Consider the following 18,390-nt stretch of genomic DNA (forward strand, 5'->3'; position numbering starts at 1 on the left):
TTATCATATTATTAAATGTTTCCTATTTTTTATCATTGTGTTTTATTCTAACCAAATTGGTTATAGTAAAACACAGTGCTAAATTGCTAAATGTCATTTATCATGTTATTAAATGTTTCTTATTCTTTATCATTGTGTTTTACTCTAACCAAATTGGTTATAGTAAAACACAGTGCTAAATTGCTATGTAAATGTAATTTATCATATTATTAAATGTTTCCTATTCTTTATCATTTTGTTTTACTCTAAATTGGTTATAATTTATTTAATTTCATTTCAAAAGACATTTACCTAAATTGCTATTTAATTATAGTAAAACACTGTGCTAAATTGCTATTGTATTAAGGACGAGTTCCGAGAAGATGTATTCAAAGCTACAACCAATCAGAACAGTGTTAATCAATATAGTCCATGGCTACAGCCAATCAGAAACGTCCAAATCGCAATAACCCCTAGGCTAATAGAAATTATTGGTCCGAGTAGCCTTTTCAACCAGACGTTGCGAGGTTTAAAAAGTAAAACATGATTTACTCGCCAGTTTGGTATAGTTTATATACCTGCTCTCTGCCCTGCCTGGCATCGTCACGTGATAAGCAGATACAGTATACAATATTAAACTGGTCGGGTCGAGTATACCCCGTCTATAATCACAACATGAACGATGTACAGTATTTGATTGAAGGTCGACTCAACCTACCGGAATGGTATAGATAATATAGCTCGAATGAGAGAGTTGGAATATTTGTAAACATAAGTACAGTATTGCTAATTTTAACAAGTGTAGCCTAGCCTAAGTAAAAGGCCTGGTAGTATCAATTCGCATAGGGTCTACTACACTAGCTAGCTCAATTTTTAACTGGGCCGGATCGGCTAGGCTAGGCTAGGTCTCCTTCCTACTACCGGTGTACTTGCTTGATGCAGTATCCGCTTTTTTGGAGAGTAAACTAGGCCTACTTATTCGATCGGGACACCATACGGACCTTGTTTTGCCTCAATATTTACAGCCGATTTTTGTAGAACGTTTTAGGTTTAGATTGTTTAGGAGTTTGGTTGATAGGATGGGTGTGGAATCCACTGAGTTTTGTTATTTATGGGCCAATCGTTTAGTAATAGGCTAGCTAGGCCCATGAATGATGGCCCCAATGTTTTAACGTAGCCATCGTGGCATGGAATCCCTAGTCAGAAATGGCTCTCACCCCGGCATGAATAAAATGATTTAGGCTAGGCCTAGCCTAGTACGTGAAGCCGATATACGATCTGTACTACAGTATTATTATTAATTCGAGGTATAAAAATAGTATAATTTATGACTCCGTAATCTGTACTAAATTTTGTATTTCATTAAATGTCAAATAAATATATGCTACTACTGTTATTATTACACTTTAGGCCTAGCTTAGCAAATCTACAAAAAATGTATTTCACAATGATCGGGTGGTCGTCGTTTGACAGAGGAGAGAGAACACAACGTACAAGCTTGACGTCGCGAGTTTGGAATCCACTGACTGATGACGTGATTTTGTGAATATCTCATGAATATTAATGAGCTTCCCTAAGCTGCTGAAATACAGATTTTCCATGAATTTACCCTAAAATGTATATGAAATTTAATTTTTTTAATTTCTCGTTATTACTTCTTCATTCTGACATGTCTATATTGTTATAATATTTTTTATTTAATAAATAAACGATATTTAAAAGCAATTTTAAACCCAGAATCCCCCTTTAACAATATACAACAAATAACATTAATGTACGATGTAGTTTAACACTGTTCTCAACTATAGTCATTTTGGTATACTACTTGAGCACATTGATAAAGAATAGGATAAACTTAACAATATAGGCTACAACAAATAACATTAATGTACGATCCCGTTTAACACTGTTCTCAACTATAGTCATTTTGGTATACTTGAGCACAGTGATAAAGAATAGGATAAACTTAACAATATACAACAACAATGTACGATCCCGTTTAACACTGTTCTCAACTATAGTCATTTTGGTATACTTGAGCACAGTGATAAAGAATAGGATAAACTTAACAATATACAACAAAAAACATTAATGTACGATCCAGTTTAACACTGTTCTCAACTATACTCATTTTGGTATACTTGAGAACAGTTATAAAGAATAGGATAAACTTAACAATATACAACAAAAAACATTAATGTACGATCCAGTTTAACACTGTTCTCAACTAGAGTCATTTTGGTATACTTGAGAACAGTGATAAAGAATAGGATAAACTTAACAATATACAACAAAAAACATTAATGTACGATCCCGTTTAACACTGTTCTCAACTATAGTCATTTTGGTATACTTGAGCACAGTGATAAAGAATAGGATAAACTTAATAATATACAACAAATAACATTAATGTACGATCCAGTTTACCACTGTTCTCAACTATAGTCATTTTGGTATACTTGAGCACAGTGATAAAGAATAGGATAAACTTAAAAATATACAACAAAAAACATTAATGTACGATCCAGTTTAACACTGTTCTCACTATAGTCATTTTGGTATACTTGAGCACAGTGATAAAGAATAGGATAAACTTAAAAATATACAACAAAAAACATTAATGTACGATCCAGTTTAACACTGTTCTCAACTATAGTTATTTTGGTATACTTGAGAACAGTGATAAAGAATAGGATAAACTTAACAATATATACAACAAAAAACATTAATGTACGATCCAGTTTAACACTGTTCTCAACTATAGTCATTTTGGTATACTTGAGCACAGTGATAAAGAATATGATAAACTTTAAAATATACAACAAAAAACATTAATGTACGATCCAGTTTAACACTGTTCTCAACTATAGTTATTTTGGTATACTTGAGAACAGTGATAAAGAATAGGATAAACTTAACAATATACAACAAAAAACGTACATTAATGTACGATCCTGTTTAACACTGTTCTCGACTATAGTCATTTTGGTATACTTGAGCACAGTGATAAAGAATAGGATAAACTTAACAATATACAACAAAAAACATTAATGTACGATCCCGTTTAACACTGTTCTCAACTATAGTCATTTTGGTATACTTGAGCACAGTGATAAAGAATAGGATAAACTTAATAATATACAACAAATAACATTAATGTACGATCCAGTTTACCACTGTTCTCAACTATAGTCATTGTGGTATACTTGAGCACAGTGATAAAGAATAGGATAAACTGAACAATATACAACAAAAAACATTAATGTACGATCCCGTTTACCACTGTTCTCAACTATAGTCATTTTGGTATACTTGAGCACAATATACAACAAATAACATTAATGTACACGATTCTGTTTAACACTGTTCTCAACTATAGTCATTTTCATATACTTGAGCACAGTGATAATATGAAAAACATAATAACACTATAATATTTGTAGATGAATGACGCGGACACGTACATGTTCATAAGTAATTGATATAAATTGACTTTTAAAAGTGGAATTAACACAAATGATTGTAGATAAATATGACGTGAATTGCACGTACATAATGTTGATGAGTAGTATATTTATATAAATCGACTTTGAAAAGTGAAATAACACTAATATTTGTAGATGAATATGACGTGGACACGTACATATATTGATTAGTATATTGATATAAATCGACTTTTAAAAGTCAAATTAACACTAATATTTGTAGATGAATATGACTTGGACACGATTTACATATGTTGATGAGTATATTGATATAAATCGACTTTTAAAAGTGAAATAACACTAATATTTGTAGATGAATATGACGTGGACACGTACGGTACATAATGTTGATGAGTATATTGATATAAATCGACTTTTAAAAGTGAAATAACACTATTGATTGTAGATGAATATGACGTGGACAAGTACATTTATTGATGAGTATATTGATATAAATCGACTTTTAAAATTGAAATAACCCTATTAGTTGTACACTATTAATCATATATGAATATGACGTGAATTGCACGTACATATGTTGATGAGTAGGCCTATATTGATATAATTGACTTCGAAAAGTGAAATAACACTGATTTGTAAATGAATATGACGTGGACAAGTACATTTATTGATGAGTATATTGATAAATCGACTTTTAAAAGTGAAATAACACTAATATTTATAGATGAATATGACGTGGACACATACATATGTTGATGAGTATATTGATATAAATCGACTTTTAAAAGAGGAATTAACACTATTGATTGTAGACGTGAATTGCACGTACATATGTTGATGAGTGTATTGATATAAATCGACTAAACGTTAAATAACACTATCTTGTACAAGTACCCTCACTTGCACTGATGAAGGGCTAGTGTTGCCCGAAAACTCTGCTAACTTTTCTGGCTGTTTTACTTTATCGTTTTGATTTAGCTTTTCGCTTCTTTTTTTGTATCTCCATTGAGACCACAGCATTGTTATTATTTCAGTATTTTGCCTTTGGATTTACTAATATTAAAAGTGAAATAACACTAATGACTGTAGATGATATGACATTTATGTTGATGTACGGTATATATTTTTGTATATAATATGCACACGTACATACGTTGATAGGTATTGATATAAATAGATTTTTAAAAGTACGGTAATAGACACTTTATTTGTAGATGAATACGACATGGACAAGTTGCAATAAATTCTATCGTTATATCGTATGTTGATGAGTATTGATATAAATCGACTTTTTTAAAGTGGAATAACACTAAAATGTATAGATGGATATGGCCTCAACAAGTATTGTATTAAGCGGTACTGTATATTGATAGACTTCATACCTGTAATGTCAATGAAATCTGGCAACAAGAATTGTGTTTGATCCTCCTAATAGTATTCTAATAATCTTGGTTTGTAAAGGAGGCATGAAAAATCTAAACGCATAGCCAGGGGAGGGGTTGGAGTTTCGAACAAACTTCCCTGTGCCCGTCCTACGGTTTTTGTGAACTTTTTAGTAGCGTGCAAACGCGACTCTACAGCTCACTATGTCGATCGGTCGGTCGGTAAACACCAACTCAAATTTGAGCACGCGACTGCAGCCATGTATAGGCCTATGGCCTGTTTATACTAGAAATCAGCAGTGAAAGTATATGTAAATAATATGTGTTAATATAGAATTAGTTTTTTTTATTTAATAAATAGTATTAAAGTTGATCTTATTCTTTATCTGTGATTAATTATACTCAAATGACTATAGTTTAAAACAGTATTAAACGGCATCTTACATTAATGTTATTTGCTGTTTATTCGAAGTTTATCCTATTCTTTATCACTGTGCTCAAATATACCAAAATGACTATAGTTGAGAACAGTGTTAAACTGGATCGTACATTAATGTTATTTGTTGTATATTATTAAGTTTATCCTATCCTTTATCACTGTGCTCAAGTATACCAAAATGACTATAGTCGAGAACAGTGTTAAACTGGATCGTACATTAATGTTATTTGTTGTATATTGTTAAGTTTATCCTATTCTTTATCACTGTGCTCAAGTATACCAAAATGACTATAGTTTAGAACAGGGTTAAACTGGATCGTACATTAATGTTATTTGTTGTATATTGTTAAGTTTATCCTATTCTTTATCACTGTGCTCAAGTATACCAAAATGACTATAGTCGAGAACAGTGTTAAACGGGATCATACATTAATGTTATTTGTTGTATAATGTTAAGTTTATCCTATTCTTTATCACTGTTCTCAAGTATCCAAAATGACTATAGTTGAGAACAGTGTTAAACTGGATCGTACATTAATGCTATTTGTTGTATATTGTTAAGTTTATCCTATTCTTTATCACTGTGCTCAAGTATACCAAAATGACTATAGTCGAGAACAGTGTTAAACGGGATCGTACATTAATGTTATTTGTTGTATATTGTTAAGTTTATCCTATTCTTTATCACTGTGCTCAAGTATACCAAAATGACTAGTCGAGAACAGTGTTAAACGGGATCGTACATTAATGTACGTTTTTTGTTGTATATTGTTAAGTTTATCCTATTCTTTATCACTGTTCTCAAGTATACCAAAATGACTATAGTTGAGAACAGTGTTAAACTGGATCGTACATTAATGTTTTTTGTTGTATATTGTTAAGTTTATCCTATTCTTTATCACTGTTCTCAAGTATACCAAAATGACTATAGTTGAGAACAGTGTTAAACTGGATCGTACATTAATGTTTTTTGTTGTATATTTTTAAGTTTATCCTATTCTTTATCACTGTGCTCAAGTATACCAAAATGACTATAGTTGAGAACAGTGTTAAACTGGATCGTACATTAATGTTTTTTGTTGTATATTGTTAAGTTTATCCTATTCTTTATCACTGTTCTCAAGTATACCAAAATGACTATAGTTGAGAACAGTGTTAAACTGGATCGTACATTAATGCTATTTGTTGTATATTATTAAGTTTATCCTATTCTTTATCACTGTGCTTAAGTATACCAAAATGACTATAGTTTAGAACAGTGTTAAACGGGATCGTACATTAATGTTTTTTGTTGTATATTATTAAGTTTATCCTATTCTTTATCACTGTGCTCAAGTATACCAAAATGACTGTAGTCGAGAACAGTGTTAAACGGGATCATACCTTAATGCTATTTGTTGTATATTATTAAGTTTATCCTATTCTTTATCACTGTGCTTAAGTATACCAAAATGACTATAGTTGAGAACAGTGTTAATCTGGATCGTACATTAATGTTATTTGTTGTATATTATTAAGTTTATCCTATTCTTTATCACTGTGCTCAAGTATACCAAAATGACTATAGTTGAGAACAGTGGTAAACTGGATCGTACATTAATGCTATTTGTTGTATATTATTAAGTTTATCCTATTCTTTATCACTGTGCTCAAGTATACCAAAATGACTATAGTCGAGAACAGTGTTAAACGGGATCGTACATTAATGTACGTTTTTTGTTGTATATTGTTAAGTTTATCCTATTCTTTATCACTGTTCTCAAGTATACCAAAATGACTATAGTTGAGAACAGTGTTAAACTGGATCGTACATTAATGTTTTTTGTTGTATATTGTTAAGTTTATCCTATTCTTTATCACTGTTCTCAAGTATACCAAAATGACTATAGTTGAGAACAGTGTTAAACTGGATCGTACATTAATGTTTTTTGTTGTATATTTTTAAGTTTATCCTATTCTTTATCACTGTGCTCAAGTATACCAAAATGAATATAGTTGAGAACAGTGTTAAACTGAATCGTACATTAATGTTTTTTGTTGTATATTGTTAAGTTTATCCTATTCTTTATCACTGTTCTCAAGTATACCAAAATGACTATAGTTGAGAACAGTGTTAAACTGGATCGTACATTAATGCTATTTGTTGTATATTATTAAGTTTATCCTATTCTTTATCACTGTGCCTAAGTATACCAAAATGACTATAGTTGAGAACAGTGTTAAACGGGATCGTACATTAATGTTTTTTGTTGTATATTATTAAGTTTATCCTATTCTTTATCACTGTGCTCAAGTATACCAAAATGACTATAGTCGAGAACAGTGTTAAACGGGATCATACCTTAATGCTATTTGTTGTATATTATTAAGTTTATCCTATTCTTTATCACTGTGCTTAAGTATACCAAAATGACTATAGTTGAGAACAGTGTTAATCTGGATCGTACATTAATGTTATTTGTTGTATATTATTAAGTTTATCCTATTCTTTATCACTGTGCTCAAGTATACCAAAATGACTATAGTTGAGAACAGTGGTAAACTGGATCGTACATTAATGCTATTTGTTGTATATTATTAAGTTTATCCTATTCTTTATGACTGTGCTCAAGTATACCAAAATGACTATAGTTGAGAACAGTGTTAAACGGAATCGTACATTAATGTTATATGTTGTATATTGTTAAGTTTATCCTATTCTTTATCACTGTGCTCAAGTATACCAAAATGACTATAGTTGAGAACAGTGTTTAACTACATCGTACATTAATGTTATGTGTTGTATATTGTTAAGTTTATCCTATTCTTTATCACTGTGCTCAAGTATACCAAAATGACTATAGTTGAGAACAGTGTTAAACGGGATCATACATTAATTTTATTTGTTGTATAATGTTAAGTTTATCCTATTCTTTATCACTGTTCTCAAGTATCCAAAATGACTATAGTTGAGAACAGTGTTAAACTGGATCGTACATTAATGCTATTTGTTGTATATTGTTAAGTTTATCCTATTCTTTATCACTGTGCTCAAGTATACCAAAATGACTATAGTCGAGAACAGTGGTAAACTGGATCGTACATTAATTTTATCCTTTGCTTTACTGTGCTTTGATTTGATAAGCAAGTTTGGTTGCCCCGCCTCCATATGCTGCCTACTAAATTAGGATTCCCTAGCTTTTCTATAAAAATTGAAGTACCCACAATGCACGTTATACGGAAGTCATAGTCTTGTAAAATACAGACACAATAGTTTTTATCGTATTGTTTTCATTTAAATATCACTAAGATTGTCTTAAACTACAAACAACTAAAATTAGTGAAGGTATGCAAGTGTTTCTAAATATTTATTACTGGTAGTATTAATACAATTTGGATTATATCATTTTCCAGAAAGGTAGAAAAAAACATAAAATAGTTGAGAATTCTCAACTAGCCAGGATGGTATAGGAAATATAGCTCATTTTTGATAACCTTTTTACGAAAGCCCATTAGTGACACCATGTGACATTGAATTGTGTTCCTCGATTGGGCACTTGGGAATTTTCACATAAATTAGTCTGTAAATCAAGTCATTTAGATTATTTATTTTATTTATTTCCCGATGTCTTATTATAACTGAAAAATGATATAATATTTTATATTGGAAACTACGGTTTTAATATTATATTTTGTAGGAAAAGTTAAAATTTTGAGCAGCGCCCTCAATTTTCAAAACTAAAGCCTCGATTTCAACCGTGCTCTGGCGCTGATGTCCGCGACGACAACTCACTGACTGTGTGGTCAACCAAAATTTGTCACTAACATTTAAATTAATATTAATTTGTAAAAGTTTAATCAATTGAATAAAAAAATCTATAGCACTGAGCAAATAAAGAAATGTCTAAAGTACCAGAGACATTGCTGGTAATTTCTCCACCGACGGAATTAAGATTTAGAGGTAAGTTTTATTCACATGTTAGGCAGGCCTAGCTGCTAGCTAGGCCGGATCCTACCACCACGTCAGATAAATGGTTCTGCCCACCTAGCTAGCCACCTCATTTACAGGCAAGCTAGCCCTCTGTCCTCAGGCCTAAGTAGTAATACACAGGGGAGGGGATCTGGTGTATTAAATTTACATGTGATATAATAATAAGAGATAAGCAGGTAGGCCTAGGGCCTATATATTATAGGCCTGCTAGACTTATTTATGATTGTTTATAGACCACTAATCTACATTCCTCCTATTTTAATAATATAGCCGAATAGGCCTAATAAAGTAATTGTAGTGTAGGCTAGTGGGGAACCCTCTGTTGTTGTTGTTGTTGTACTGGGATCCGTTGTACTGTACTACTAGGCTATCATTTACTGTACAATAAATTGTCAATTTGAATTGTGAATTGGTTTAACCTATAGACCTACTACTACTAGGGGCCTAGTACTAACTAATTGCTACATACTACTAGTACTACCTAGGCATACACCTCTTTAAATTTAATAAGAATAGTTTTTATTTTAATTTGTAGAAAGAAACATTTACAGTAATTTATTGAGCAAAATACAAGACATTTTTTTTCAGGTCCATTCACAGATGTGGTAATATCGGAATTACATTTGAAGAACCCAACAGAAAATAAAATATGTTTTAAAATCAAGACAACTGCTCCTAGGAGGTACTGTGTTAGGCCTAACAGTGGTGTGTTGGGGGCTGGAGAGGATATAACGGTCAATGGTAAGAAGTGTTAAAATGCATTCAGTTTGAAAATGGAATCTTTCTGGTCATGTTATCTGTCTCGTGCTTGATCTCACAAACTTTTTCAATTCATTTTGAAATATTAAATTTATTTTCACATTCTACTAACCTTGGTAACACAATATAATATTAATTATACAGTACTGTATAACAGATCTGTCAAAGGGGTGTGGTAGGGAGGGAGTGGGTGGGTGGGGGTGTTTCTTGAAATCAGAGCTTGAGGTGAATGTGCCATGAAAATGAAACTACTGTAAGTTCAAACTGACCTTTATACTGTAGATGATGCAATTTTGTATCACAGAAATGTTTTCCTTGCATGCTTTAATATCAATTTGCATCCATTACTGTATGTTGTTTACTGTACAGTACATCCAATGTTGCATTCTAGTAAGATACTGTTATTACAGTTTAATTCAGCATTCTGGAAACTTTTATTTTGGTTTTTTTTTACAATTTCTCAAGCCACCCTGTGACCCAAAAAAAAAAGTTTTGCGGACCAAATTTAGGCTGCGGTCTAATATACCTTTCACATTGCCTTACAAACTCCAGAGTTTACACACACCAAATTAAACCATACAAACACTGGTGTTGACAACCCAATGTGTGTAAACTCTGGTTTTGCTAGACATTTTAAGAGGGGTATAGTTATAGGCTGTGTCAGGTAACATGCAATGGTATTTTGTTAATCTGAAATTAAACTGTAATGCATTTATGGTTTATTATCTGATATAAGCCAATTCATTTGGAGGGAAAACGTATTCGCTCAATTTAAACTCTCACGAAAAACTAAAAAAAGGAATGGCAATATTAGAATTTAGCTGTCAACACCAACAAACCCCAATAAAACAAAAATGAAGTGCTTTGCTTTGTACTATACATCCACAATGTATTTCTAGGCTGTGCCTCCAAAAAAACATGGCTACTGTATATTCTCTCAACATTTTATTATGGTATTATGGAGTGTTTGCATTCATTTTCACATATATTTATCATGATATCCAATATCTAAAGTAATCCATATTTATTGTACAATAATTTCCACAAGCATTGATCGAATATCAACATTGTCGCATTATAAACCATTGACTACTGTAACCTTAGTAAAGTTCTTTTTTGATCTTCTTAAGATGCATTCAAAATTCGATAAGCATTTGAAAATACTGTAATTAAAATCAGAGAACAGTATTGTGTACAGCATTTGTACTGTACTAGTTAAACCCAGATTTCAGTTTTTCTAAGTTGGTTGTAATAAATTCTTTATTTCATTGTTTGTTTTTTTTACCTCTGTCTACAGTAGTATATATTTTAACTTTAAAAAGATTTTTACTTTTGTATTCTTCCAAAAGTGAAAAATATCTTGTATGGTAGTCGTGTAATTGGGAAATTTAGAAAGGAAAACAACTCATCTTCTACCTCACAATTTTTATTCTGTAGAACCTATCCATTCACACTTGTTTGTTTCTTTTAAAAATGGAAATTTTTCTTATGATTTTTCATTATTTAACAAAATGATGCCGTCTTTTGTGTAAATATAGCTTACAATTAGTGACTGATGGCTTAAGAGGACTTGAAGTACTTGTATTGTGTCATCATAATCATTTAGAAAATTGGCATCGTAATAATGTATGTCTTTGTGTAAGAAATTGTACAGTGATGCAATTGTTTCGTTATTTATTCCTCCTGTTGCCAAATAAAAAAAAAAATTATATTTGTTTTTCAGTGATGTTACAACCATTTGAATATGATCCCCAAGAAAAGAACAAACACAAGTTTATGGTACAAGCCATGACAGCGCCCCCAGGAGAATTTGACCAAGAAGCAGTTGTAAGTATTAGGTTTATTTAAACTAAAAAATGAAGTGACCATTTTTTTAGAAACAAGGCCATATACATGGCTGCAGTTGCATGCTCAAATTTGAGTTAGTGTTGACCAACCGACATAGTGAGCTGTGAGTCGCATTTGCACGCGACTAAAATCCTTTTTTCAAAGTGTAATTGATTTGGCAAGTGTTTTGATCAGATAATCAGCAGATGTAACTCCTCAAACTCCTTTGCTGTTTATATGTGAGCAGTGGGAGTAGCTCACTGACAAGGTGTTTACTTGTGACCATTTACTATACAGTATACACCTATTGTCTATGAAAAGTAGGCAATTATACTGTACAGGCTGGGAAGGAGAAGTGGCTTGAAGAGACCATCTACAGTATTTTGGTCGGACGACGAGGTTATTGAGAAATCACTAGTCAATTTCATGCATAGCTTAACAGGATAAACTGACAATGCCGTATAATCCTCTCAAATATCATTTACTTGCCGCAAGTTAATGGTCCAGTCCAAGAAGCCTGCTAGTGCGTAGTAGTGGAAATGGTAAAGTTTTGAAATTTATTTTCAAAATTATAATATAATTAATATAAAAGTTGAGATTTATAATTGTATTCCTTAAACAAGGCTAATAAAATATACTGTATTTATTCAGACATTTGTGCAGTCTTTTAATAGAAATTCTAAATGTTAAAGATCTTCTTTAATTAACAAATACACACACTGATATGATCGCTTTGATCTTTAGTTTGTTGTAATAGTGCTAAGTAAAATATGTGTAACATAATGATACACCTTGTAATTTGTTGTGTGATCTTTCAATTAGAAAAATCTATTACTTGAAATGTAATAAAAAGTATATTAAAAACTATTTGAATACAAAAAGTATATTACATCACTATCTAACCCTTGATTTGTGTGTTTGTCATATTTTAGTATTCGTTTCATGGCCCTTTCAATTTAACAAATTTGATGTTGTATTTGTTTTTTATGCTTGTTGACAAACTAGCTTTTTAGATCATTGTGCTGTTACATAATCAGAAATATTGTAATCATTCAAATATCCCTGGAATTTCAAGTGATCTAAGTATCTAAACAAGATCAAAATGTTTATACAGTTCTATTACTGTATAATTTAAAGACCACTTCTAGTGCCTGTCTGTAGTTTGTGGTGGGGGGGGGGGGGGAGTAAATTCTAATTTGAGACCAAGGCTACTAAGAGTACTAAAACCTGAGTCCCAAAAGCAAATTGTGTTAATTACCTTCTTTCTAGTTAAAAATAAAAAATAACATTTACATTAAAGCTTAAGTTAAGTCTTTTATTTTTAGTTAAATGTCAACAAATATTTTTTTTTAAATCTGTTGGTAATATTTATTATAAGGCTTGGTTTCCACTTGGATACAATATGACGTAGGTGCAAGGCAAACTATTTGACCAATCATGTGTTTGTTTTTTTATTTATAACTGTTCATTTTATTATACACAAACAGAACAAAACAATGTCATACCTTTTTAACTTAAAATTGTCACCCTTTTAAATGTAGTTGAAATTAATAATAACCTTATTTATACAGTAAATGCCCACTGTAACATTTTAACAGAATATTTTGTACCACTGGTGTGTTGTGAGGATTTCCTGTTATATAAATTAAATATTCCGCTGGATCTCTTACTTATGTATGAAGCATGCATACATTGCCAACAGAGAAAACATTAAACTATTTATCTATTAACTGTACACAAAACACTATTAAATCAAATATTTCTTTTAGGTGTGCCAGTTTCTAATAGAAATTTCACTATTTCATATTCAGGGATCATCTTAAAACTTAATTGTAAAATAATAGAAAAATGTAAGAACATGAGATGTTGATGGTTGTATGATCCCTTTGTAATCAATATTATAACACTGTGGACTAATTATAAATTGCAGATTATAGATTTTCTAAATTATTCTTTATTTACTAAGATGCCGGCAACACTTTCTAAAGTAGCTTTTGATTGAACAGCCTGAAAACAATTGCTAACCTTAAATTAAATTTTAAAGGATTTGGTTTAAGAAAAACGTTGTTTTTGGGATTTTTCAGTCGTCATACTGTTGTCGTAAGTGCTTGTTTAATAACTGAAAAAAAAAACAAATTAAATACCATGTTTTCTTGCTTTTAAGATGTGTCCTTAAAAGTACTTTTTCAGGGTACCCAGATATTTCTTAAGTGGGCCTGTGTTGAAATTATGCTACAATATATGTAATTAATAGGGTTTGGTGTTCTACCCACACCTGCCCAGCAATTTTATCAAGTCCTGTTTTGAACAGTTCACTAATTTAACCTTCTACTGTTTTTACATATTTTAATATTGTATTGTTTTTTGTATGCATTTGCGTGTAACTATTGTTTTTTTAACCTTGTAATACTGTACAAATTTCAATAACCATGTATTTGACAATAAATTTGAACTTGAACATTCTTAAATCTGGTTACTAAATTTTACTATAAAAATGTTCTTTATTTTTAGTGGAAAGACAAGGCAGCAGGAGCATTGATGGAGAGCAAGCTAAAATGTGTGTTTGAGATGCCAGCCTCTGCTGCAGTTCCAGCCTCAGCCTCACCACCACAGGTAATTTAAGACATCTTTAATTCCTACAGACTTTACTTAAGTAATTAAACATGTGGTTCTCAACAGGTGCAAAGTACTGCATATACTGCTTGTACTACTACATTTTAATGTCCTACTACTCAAAACCTTAAATGAAGGTAAAGGGTCTTTTACACTTGTTCTTGCACTGTTCTGGTTTGGCATTGGCAAATAAAAACAAAGTTAATGTTTGGGTTTCACAACGCTCCATGCGGCTATGCCCCAATCGATATGTGCATAGCCACGTGAAAGCGAAACATTGATGTTTGATTTTATCTGCCGGACTGGAACCATGCTGGAACATGTATGAAAGACCCTTAAGTATGGGTGCCCCCACCTGTGACACTGCAGTACAGTATTCAACTTGGTTCACACTTTCACACACAACGCAAGTGAGTTTACCAATCACAAGCGATAGTTTTGGATTATTCATCATATCATGATTCGTCATCAAGAATTGTCTTCTTTTTAACTAGCCGCAAGAACGAACTAGTGCCAAATTGAGTCCCAAACCAATGTCTCAAGCAAGTGCACCAAAACCAGCAGCAGCTGCTACGAGCAGAGACACGGATGATGTGAAACGGCTTCAGCAAGAAGTGTCAAGTTTACAGCAGAAACTTACAGTGCTTGAAAAAGAAAAGGTAAATAGATTGCTAGTGGAGGTATGATAGTCCAAACCAACCAAACAATGATAGGTTAAATATCTATCATCAAAGTGTCTTGTTTGCTGTTAATTGCTTGTTATATCTATTCTTTCACTGATAGTCTGAGGAGTTTTTAGAATATTAAAATTGTGTCACTACACATCTGGGTTTTGAAATTCACACAAATGAACTGAAAGACAGACAATTTAACCTGATTACATTTACCATCATTCAGGGAGCAAGATAACCATCCTGACATTTCCCTCTAAATAGGGTAATTTAAAGACGACTTGCTGGTCTGTAGTTAGAGACCAAAGCTACTAAAGATCACTAAAACCTGGCTTAGCAAAAGTGGTCTTTACTGTAATAGGATGGAGACCTGTATTTTTTTTATAGAGAGGTTATTCAGTGTTTGACCATTTACAGTTAGGCAAATTGTTAAATTAGATGACTCAACTCAATATGTTGAATGTTTGCTTGGCCAGTGTGAGGAAACCATAAAATCTCAAAAAAGAAGCCCCTGGCCACCTTTTCAAAAAGAAGCCCTTCAGCTCTTTGCTCTGTAAAAGTAATCTAGAAAAGGAGCCCATCTTGAAATCAAGCCTACAGGGCTTCTTTTCAAGATAACATGGGCTTCTTCACCAAATTTATAGCATTCAATTTGAAAAGAAGCTCCCCTCTTAAAAAGAAGCCACCCAAGAGTACTAAAAAAAAGTCCATGGGCTTCTTTTCCGAGGTTTTAGGTATTTTCTACAAGGAAACTAAACTTCTCTCAGAATGTACATTTCTGTGCCATGGATTACAAAATGAGAACTATTCCATTTGTTTTTTAACTATATGCCGATATCTACTACAGTTTGAGTATTTTATTTTTGTTTTGCAGGAGGATGGTTTAAGAAGGCGCAACGTAGGGTCTGAAGGATTGCGGGCATCTAATCAACAGCCAGTTATCACGGAAACGAAAGTGGATTCATCAATGCCTATTGTTTATATGATTCTTGCTCTCGTCTTAGGTTTTATCTTAGGAAAATTCATACTACAATAGACAGACTCCTAGATTTTAATCTTAAAACACACACTAATGTCCTTCAGACACCTCCCTAAAATCGAAACATTGTAATTGTACCCTAAACACCACATATAACCTGTTGTTTGCCAATTAAGTAGAATAAAAATGTACATATACATATAGCTAAACACAAAAAAAAATGAAAAGAACAAAATATATATAGGTTTCATTCATTTCATTTGCCAAACAAACAAAAATCAACCCAACAACCCTTGTAGTCCATTGGTACAGCTTACAAATTGATGTGTCTGGAGGTTAGAAAATTAACTAGAGTCTGAACTAGGCAAAATCAAAGTGATGCTGCTAACTAGGGATCCTCAAAATGGCTGTCTTTTATCTGTTAAGAAATATTATTTAGTATATAAAAATAATGACCTCAAATATTACAAAGAACCACATATATCAATATTTTTGTTTAAAGCTCTGTCTACACTATCAAACTAGTTTAACAAGAAAAGTGTGATGGTGGTGATATGACATCATCGTGTCTATCCCATATATGGGCACATCACTTTTTTTTCACATAAAGTTTGATATCGTAGACAAAGCTTAAGAATATGTTCTTAGCTGCAGTAGTGATGCACGACTTCACTGATTAGGTAATTGGTGTATTCTTTTGTGAATTGCTTTTTTAGCTAATTCAGTTAATTTACAGTAACATCTAGTTAATTATATAACCTCTTTGTGTCACATTGGAGTTCATACTCTAGTTAATTATATAACCTCCTTGAGTGTGAGGTATTCAGTTAAATATAGAGAGATTGGATATGTGCATCTGTTTAAAGTGCATAATGTTTTTGCACTGTTTTGCATGCACTTTCTCACTGTGAATGTGAATCTTATCTAACAAAGAGAAGCTAGAGTTGTTCTAATGACTTGGTTTTTTCTATCTTGTGTTATTTGAACAATTATTCTGGAACAAACAAATGGCTAATATAGGGTAAAATGGTTTGACTTTTTCCAAGGACATAATGATTACCACGCCAAACATATTCAAATTGTATGATATACACACAAGTGACCATATGGAAATAATGCACAAGCATAATATGAATATATGGATATTTGGGCATGCAATGATGTTGCACCAAGGCTACAGGGTTGAATGTATGGAGACACATGCACATATTATGGATGTTATGTATGACAGTATCTTAACTATATCAGCACATCACTTAAGACTTTAGGCACATTGACAGGAATGGGTATTAAATTAACCATATTTATAGTCAAATAAAATGTGATAGTTTAAACAAAGACAAATATTAGATCTTAAAGAAGGAATGTTCCATTTGTGTGAGGTGTAAGATTTTTCAAATGATGAATATGAGAAAAGTTGTGTTCTAAAAATGATAAATTTGTGTATGTATTTCGTTTATTCAAAATCTTGTATAGACATTATATAGTCTGGAAAAAAATTAACAAAAAGATTAATTTAGAACAGATGTAGACTGTAAAAATACTTTTCACTTGAGGTTGAGTAAGGAAAATTTAGAGGAATATTAAAAGTGATTAATATGTACATTAATTAGCATATGCATAATTAGCATATGTATATTAGCATATGCATATTAGCATATCAAACCAAATCTGCATATATAAATGCTATTCAAATTGTTGGGTTTTTATTTTTGTTCTTGTGAGCAGTGTGCTTTAATATGTAATATACAAGGTACCCATGCATGCTATGTAACTGTTCTGTATATATATAATGTGCAAATAGACTTATCAACATGAACAATTTTGTTTAAATTAAGATTTTAATCATTTCACAATATTCTTGAAACTATATGTTTCACTGGTGATTAGATAATAGTAATTCAAAGTTTGAACATAACTTGAGTTTTTGCCTTAAAAAAGTTTTATATAAATCTGCACTAACACGGGCGATACAGAAATTTAATATGAGCCCAATTTTCTAATTTTGTTGATTTTAAACGACTTCCAAATACCTACTATAAACAATGAACAATACACCATGTCAGGATTCAATATTTTGACACTAATTATGTAATGATAACGACATAGTGCATGTGACAAATACTGAATTCTGAAACCTAATGATGGTTACCTCATTTTGTGAGTATTTATTGGTGATCTGATGTGCTGATTGTTGTTATTCTTTTAGTGGTAGTAGTCAACATTTTAAGGGAAACTTTGCGCGCAACTGGGCCCCTTGAATTCGTCCCCCTTCACCCACCGCCACATAATGGCTATTACGAGACAATGAAGTATAAAGTATGT

The 18,390-nt window shown here is 31.7% G+C and overlaps 1 protein-coding gene across 1 annotated transcript; it reads left to right on the forward strand.

Annotated features, from left to right (window-relative positions):
- The first annotated feature begins 8,976 nt into the window (after nucleotides 1-8,976).
- Nucleotides 8,977-18,207, forward strand: LOC140057545 (vesicle-associated membrane protein-associated protein A-like). The gene is made up of 6 exons (XM_072103258.1): nucleotides 8,977-9,186; nucleotides 9,805-9,957; nucleotides 11,699-11,802; nucleotides 14,314-14,415; nucleotides 14,910-15,074; nucleotides 15,961-18,207. The coding sequence occupies exons 1-6, from the start codon at nucleotides 9,126-9,128 to the stop codon at nucleotides 16,120-16,122; spliced, it is 747 nt and encodes a 248-aa protein (XP_071959359.1). The 5' UTR covers nucleotides 8,977-9,125; the 3' UTR covers nucleotides 16,123-18,207.
- The last annotated feature ends 183 nt before the right edge of the window (nucleotides 18,208-18,390 follow it).

This window comes from Antedon mediterranea, chromosome 8 (assembly GCF_964355755.1).
Source record: "Antedon mediterranea chromosome 8, ecAntMedi1.1, whole genome shotgun sequence".
Classification (NCBI taxonomy): Eukaryota; Metazoa; Echinodermata; class Crinoidea; order Comatulida; family Antedonidae; genus Antedon; species Antedon mediterranea.